General features: G+C 46.5%; 1 protein-coding gene across 6 annotated transcripts in view; it reads right to left on the bottom strand.

Moving 5' to 3' along the window:
* Positions 1–7,876, bottom strand: part of LOC110539098 (adhesion G protein-coupled receptor B1) — a 121,234-nt gene that overhangs the window by 20,946 nt on the left and 92,412 nt on the right. For all 6 annotated transcript variants that reach the window (XM_036943525.1, XM_036943560.1, XM_036943534.1 and 3 more), the window contains 3 exons: positions 6,003–6,105; positions 4,547–4,590; positions 88–214 (listed from right to left, as the gene is read on the bottom strand). In XM_036943525.1, the coding sequence (XP_036799420.1) occupies positions 88–214; positions 4,547–4,590; positions 6,003–6,105 (274 nt within the window). The remainder of the gene's footprint in view (positions 1–87; positions 215–4,546; positions 4,591–6,002; positions 6,106–7,876) is intronic.

Raw genomic sequence — 7,876 nt, forward strand, 5'->3', positions numbered from 1 at the left:
TTTTCCACTAAACCCGTGAGATACATACACAAGCACCTCGATTCGGATACCCTAACATAAAAGAATGAAGGAAGTTGTCGGACTTACCATGTCAGGATTTAGCCGTGCTAAAATGGCGAAGGTAGAGAGTCTGTCACACACGCATTTGGTGCTGAATGAGTCGATAGGCACGGCTCTGCAGCCCCTGGCAGACCACGATCCGAGCAGCGATGAGCTGCGGGAAAAGAGAGAGAGCGCTGCGGTGAATAAAAACGGATGAAAGCTAGTCAAATCCCCCACCACGTTACAGACACCAGCTATTTAATTCCAAATCCCCTTTAAATCTCCGCGGTTAGCGAGCAAGAGCGCAGAAAACGCAGTGAAAATGGGGATGAAAGGTTATCTGTGAGCCAGACGCCGTGCTGCTCAGGTTTCTGCTTGGCCAGGTTATTGCAATATAGAGTTGGAATTCAGAAATGACCCAAAAACAAACAATAGCAAGGGGTTATAACAACAATAATAATAATAATAATAATAATAATAATAATAATAATAATAATAATAATAATGCAAATCTAAGTTATTATTACATCTCATTATTTATCCCTAGATTTAGATTGCGTTATTGGTGGAACCATTTAAAAGCTAAAGAGATTATATTTGTGTACGGAATATACAATTAATCAGCTGGAAAACATGTTTTATTGTGTGAACCCATTTTACAGTACTTCATGTGGCTATAATGCCATCCTAACTTCCATTTACAGGTAAATAGGTTTTTGATGGCCTGGTCTAGGTCTTTGTTGTAGCATACTGGACAATACATCAACAATAACTGCATGTCTAACCCAATAGGAAATCACTTTAAATACATATGTAGTTCATTTCTCTGTTATATTGTTAACCATTCTTTAGTTGAGCGTATTCATCAAACCGGGGTGGCAAGGTAGCCTAGTGGTTAGAGTGTTGGACTAGTAACCAAATCTGTCATTCTGCCACTGAACAGGCAGTTCCTAGGCCGTCATTGAAAATAAGACTTTGTTCGTAACTGACTTGCCTAGTTAAATAAAGGTAAAAAAAAAATGTGAATTCTGAGTATATACCCCATTAAATTCCCTCATTTAATGGGGTATTCTCAGTGGCCAGTGATGTTGCATTGCCAATACGCTGTCCACTACAATGTGGTGCTGAACTCCAAATATCAGAAACCATATTTTCCCACTATTCATGGTGCTGAAATGTCAGACAGCTATTTCATTGTTGTTTACAACATCAGACCTTCCACAAGTGGCTAAGTGACCACACAGCTGTTCTAAAACCCTGACAAAGGCTCAGTTTTAGTCCTCTCTTCATATCGGTCTGACTGGAGGTGCACAGAGAATGACCCAATCGTTGTTGGTTCCTCATGTCGTCATGGGAGTTGTGTGTTTCTCTCTCCCATGGCACAGTGATGCTGGTTGGCACATTGGTGATGTCACACTCCATCCATCTCAAGTGAGCCCTTACATCCTCTTCCCAAACAGAGTGGTCCCCAAAGGGACTCATCAAGACTAGGGGAACATGGTCTCCTGCAGGTCTCTGGGGCTAGTGGCACCAGGAACACACAGCAACCCCCAGGGTTAACCAACCAACAAATCAACAAACTAGTGACAGCCTGGGACTGTGCTTCAGCAGACCTGGGTTCATATTGTAGTTGTGTTCTTTCCAATACTTTGAAAGAGTGAATTGCTTCAGTCTGGAGAGCCCGTTGGGAAGGGTTTGCACTGTGTTGAGTATTCCAGTGGTTACATTGCGCTAGGCAGGCTCAATCAAGAGCAGATGAAGTATTTGAAAGAAACCCAATACTATTTGAACCCAGGTCTGTACCTCAGGGCCAAACACATCTCATCACAACACACCACGGCCTCCAACAGGGTCACCCACAGTGCACCAGGGCCACCTCACAGCAGTCCCTGATAGGGTTACCCATGGTGCATATGGTTGGAGAGTGTTAAGGGGTGAAAACCATGACGAGCAGAGAGAGAGAGAGAGAGAGAGACAGAGAGAGAGAGAGAGAGAGAGAGAGAGAGAGAGAGAGAGAGAGAGAGAGAGAGAGAGAGAGAAGTACAGTCTTGTAGCCCCAGGAGTAGGCTCAGTGCTAACATTAGCACATCACCCTAACAGAAATCCAATAGTATAACTCAGCGCAGAGTCTCTGTGGATGACACGATTAGGCCGCTCTCCCAACCACACAGCAAGCCACAGCAACACACACACACACACACACAACACACACACACACACACACACACACACACACACACACACACACACACACACACACACACACACACACACACACACACACACACACACACACACACACACACACACACACACACACACACACACACACACACACACACACACACACACAGGCCTCACCGCGGTCTGATGGGATAATTTGGGTGGCGGTCCAGCAGCACGGCATGTGTGAACGGTCCCTGCCAACAACAGGCCAGGACCACATCAATGAATGGGACAGCAGGGTCTGCCTGACCGCTACAACATCCCAGACATCCCTGGGTTAAAATGCTATTTGAAATCTTTTAAATAAGCTTAGAGTTTGCTCTAGTCTGCCTCCAGAGCCAAATGGGCAAGGTTGGCAACTTTTCCAACATTTCTATAGCGTCTAGTGTCCTGAATTTCCGCCTGACTGACATGCCCAACGTAAACTGCCTGTTACTCAGGCCCAGAAGCCAGGAAATGCATATAATTGGTAGCATTGGATAGAAAACACTCGGACAACGCAGTTAGATTAACAAGAAATTAAGGTTTTAAATGTATCGTAATATAAATATATATATACTGTATATTTTGGGCCTTTTGGTCTTAACATAAGGGTAGGGTTAGGCATTAGGGTTAGCAGTGTAGTTAAAGTTAGAGTTAAGGTTAGGGTTAGGTTTAAAATCAGATTGTATTACTTTGTGGCTGTGCCAGCTAGTGACCTCTCTGCAGAGCTGCCTCCAGGGCAAGATTCATTACAATGAATGCCAACCTGCAGGCCAGGGTGGCAACACTGCTGTTGTAATTGATACCCCACCCCAGACCGAAGTGTGAGCCCTAGGAGAGAAGACCACCCGTCTCACACCCGCTTGCCTCGCTCTCTCACAGCCCTTATAAACAAGACACCACCATGACAAGGACGCCTTCTCACAATTCAATTTCTCCCCCCCAAAATTAACTCATTAATCATAGCTGCTGTCCAAGATGGATTTACATTTAACTTTAGAACATGTCACCCCCCCCCCCCCCCCCTCCCTCACCTCCCCCTTCTCTCCCCACACTCCCCAACATGGTGGGTGAAGCTAGATTAGATTTTGTTTTGTTCTCTCTCCCTCTCTCTCACTCTGCCTCTCTATCCATCTTCCTATATCCTCTCGCATCGCTCTTGCTTTCTCTCAACCCTGTATCTCTCCTCTTCCCTCATTGTTCGGTCGTTCTTTCTCTCTCTCGGTCTACATTTCCCTGGTTCAACTTTTTTTACGGCAAAAGATCGTTCTGTTCTATGCCTCGTCTCAGTAACACAAGTGTACACACTTATCGAAATGCAAATCTCCAACCTGCATTGCAATAAAGCCGTGGGCACATTGTGCTTTCTACTCTCTCTTGCTCTTTCTCTCACTCACTCACTCACTCACTCACTCACTCACTCACTCACTCACTCTCTCTGTTTTGGGTTTTAAAACTAAATGGGTACTTTAAGTGTATGAGCCATATGAAGAGTGTGTTAATTGGACCCACATTAGCTATTCAGTTGAACTGTGCAATGCATGTCTCTCTCTCTCTCTCTCTCTCTCTCTCTCTCTTACTACACATATATACACTCTCTTCTTCTCTCTTTGTCCGACTCAGGAGATCCCAAAGCACTCTCCATTCATCCCTCTGTGTTGATGCCTTGGTTCGTGTGCGCGCGGCTACCCAGGAGAGAAAGCTGTGAGCAACACTTTTAATTTTCTACATCCTGCATCACTGTCGGCGTGGTGTTAGCAGCGTGGGGGTTAGTGTCAGCCCCGTCCCATCTCCCGTCACCCACAGAGAGGAGCTCCGGAACCGTCTGACAAACTCAGCACCTTTCTACAGGGTCAGTGTGTGTCATGGGCACTTCGTCAAGATGAGAAACAGTGGAGCGGGAACAGCCACGGAACACAGTCACAGTGGGAGATGATGTGATGTGAGGCCGTCTCCCAAAGTTTTATCCCTCACTGTGAAGGTCCACACCAGCAGGTGTTTCAGAGCCAGGTAGCCAGGCGGGTCCACCATAGAAATATAATGACTTTAGTTCCTGGTTATGGGTACACTTCTTACTTTACATCCTGGCCGCTAGTCCATCCATCATGGTAAATTGACTTGAATGAGGATGTCCATTCTAGTAATTCTATTTCTGTTTTCAGAGCCAGGTAGGATCATAGAGGTCCTATAATTCAGTTGATTCAGGCAGTTCCACCCCCAGGCTCCACACTGCAGCCAGGCAGCCCAGCAGGCACATGGATGTATCACCAGAGAAAGAAATTGACAAAGGCCTTACGTGTCACTCTCGTCCCAGGAGATGCAGGTCTGGTTTGTGGTGCCCTGATCAGAAAGAGAGAAAAACGGTCACATGGTTGACATATGCACAGCCACAGGTCGCAGGGGTGCTGAGGGTGCTGCAGCACCCGCTGAAAAATCACAATTAAAAAAGCATCTTCCCGTGGCCATGGACATATGCTCTGATTACAAATGTTCTCATATACCTTCATATACCTCCATGGACATATGCTCTGATTACAGATGTTCTCATATACCTCCATATACCTCCATGGACATATGCTCTGATTACAGATGTTCTCATATACCTCCATATACCTCCATGGACATATGCTCTGATTACAGATGTTCTCATATACCTCCATGGACATATGCTCTGATTACAGATGTTCTCATATACCTCCATATACCTCCATGGACATATGCTCTGATTACAGATGTTCTCATATACCTCCATGGACATATGCTCTGATTACAGATGTTCTCATATACCTCCATGGACATATGCTCTGATTACAGATGTTCTCATATACCTCCATGGACATATGCTCTGATTACAAATGTTCTCATATACCTCCATATACCTCCATGGACATATGCTCTGATTACAGATGTTCTCATATACCTCCATGGACATATGCTCTGATTACAGATGTTCTCATATACCTCCATATACCTCCATGGACATATGCTCTGATTACAGATGTTCTCATATACCTCCATGGACATATGCTCTGATTACAGATGTTCTCATATACCTCAATGGACATATGCTCTGATTACAAATGTTCTCATATACCTCCATGGACATATGCTCTGATTACAGATGTTCTCATATACCTCCATATACCTCCATGGACATATGCTCTGATTACAGATGTTCTCATATACCTCCATGGACATATGCACTGATTACAGATGTTCTTATATACCTCCATATACCTCCATGGACATATGCTCTGATTACAGATGTTCTCATATACCTCCATATACCTCCATGGACATATGCTCTGATTACAGATGTTCTCATATACCTCCATGGACATATGCTCTGATTACAGATGTTCTCATATACCTCCATATACCTCCATGGACATATGCTCTGATTACAGATGTTCTCATATACCTCCATGGACATATGCTCTGATTACAGATGTTCTCATATACCTCCATATACCTCCATGGACATATGCTCTGATTACAGATGTTCTCATATACCTCCAGTTGTGAGGATGATGAAATAGATTTGTCTAGTGCTTTTCTAAGTGCTAAAAGTGATTTTCAGTGATAAAGGCATGATAAGTCTTTGGAAATGCTCGCAAATATCATTACCTTGTGTTTTTATGGGATAAGCCACATGATTTGTCAAGACCCTACCTACTCTGTTACAATACAGGGGTCAATTACTACTGAGGTCACTGCTCAGGTCAGAGGGTCAGATGTGAAAGGTCACTCACGTTGTAAAGGTGTGAGAACTGGACCTCCACCGGGGTAGAGAGGGATCCTGGGGTGGGTTTGATGGTCACAGACACTACCTTGGAGTTGAGCACAGTGCTGTTTCTGGAGGGAGGGAAGAACAGAGTGGTGTCACCAGCATAGGACAACACACATGGTCAGGTGAAATATCACAAGGGAACCGCACATCATTGTCATCGTTGTCAATCGCTGTTCCCTTCAACCAACTCAAACCTCCCTGCAGTAATACTGCCCCATCTCTACAACACATGTTCCCGTCTCTCCCTAACACAGCAGTAATACTGCCCCATCTCTACAACACATGTTCCCGTCTCTCCCTAACGCAGCAGTAATACTGCCCCGTCCCTACAACACATGTTCCCGTCTCTCCCTAACACAGCAGTAATACTGCCCCGTCCCTACAACACATGTTCCCGTCTCTCCCTAACGCAGCAGTAATACTGCCCCATCTCTACAACACATGTTCCCGTCTCTCCCTAACGCAGCAGTAATACTGCCCCGTCCCTACAACACATGTTCCCATCTCTCCCTAACGCAGCAGTAATACTGCCCCGTCCCTACAACACATGTTCCCGTCTCTCCCTAACACAGCAGTAATACTGCCCCGTCCCTACAACACATGTTCCCATCTCTCCCTAACGCAGCAGTAATTCTGCCCCGTCCCTACAACACATGTTCCCGTCTCTCCCTAACACAGCAGTAATACTGCCCCGTCACTACAACACATGTTCCCGTCTCTCTCTAACACAGCAGTAATACTGCCCCGTCCCTACAACACATGTTCCCGTCTCTCCCTAACGCAGCAGTAATACTGCCCCGTCCCTACAACACATGTTCCCGTCTCTCCCTAACGCAGCAGTAATACTGCCCGTCCCTACAACACATGTTCCCGTCTCTCCCTAACGCAGCAGTAATACTGCCCCGTCCCTACAACACATGTTCCCGTCTCTCCCTAACACAGCAGTAATACTGCCCCGTCCCTACAACACATGTTCCCGTCTCTCCCTAACACAGCAGTAATACTGCCCCGTCCCTACAACACATGTTCCCGTCTCTCCCTAACGCAGCAGTAATACTGCCCCGTCACTACAACACATGTTCCCGTCTCTCCCTAACGCAGCAGTAATACTGCCCCGTCACTACAACACATGTTCCCGTCTCTCCCTAACACAGCAGTAATACTGCCCCGTCCCTACAACACATGTTCCCGTCTCTCCCTAACGCAGCAGTAATACTGCCCCGTCCCTACAACACATGTTCCCGTCTCTCCCTAACGCAGCAGTAATACTGCCCCGTCCCTACAACACATGTTCCCGTCTCTCCCTAACGCAGCAGTAATACTGCCCCGTCCCTACAACACATGTTCCCGTCTCTCCCTAACGCAGCAGTAATACTGCCCCGTCCCTACGACACATGTTCCCGTCTCTCCCTAACACAGCAGTAATACTGCCCCGTCCCTACAACACATGTTCCCGTCTCTCCCTAACGCAGCAGTAATACTGCCCCGTCCCTACAACACATGTTCCCGTCTCTCCCTAACGCAGCAGTAATACTGCCCCGTCCCTACAACACATGTTCCCGTCTCTCCCTAACACAGCAGTAATACTGCCCCGTCACTACAACACATGTTCCCGTCTCTCCCTAACGCAGCAGTAATACTGCCCCGTCCCTACAACACATGTTCCCGTCTCTCCCTAACACAGCAGTAATACTGCCCCGTCCCTACGACACATGTTCCCGTCTCTCCCTAACGCAGCAGTAATACTGCCCCGTCCCTACAACACATGTTCCCGTCTCTCCCTAACGCAGCAGTAATACTGCCCCGTCCCTACAACACATGTTCCCGTCTCTCCCT

Source organism: Oncorhynchus mykiss, chromosome 2, assembly GCF_013265735.2.
Source record: "Oncorhynchus mykiss isolate Arlee chromosome 2, USDA_OmykA_1.1, whole genome shotgun sequence".
Taxonomy (NCBI): Eukaryota; Metazoa; Chordata; class Actinopteri; order Salmoniformes; family Salmonidae; genus Oncorhynchus; species Oncorhynchus mykiss.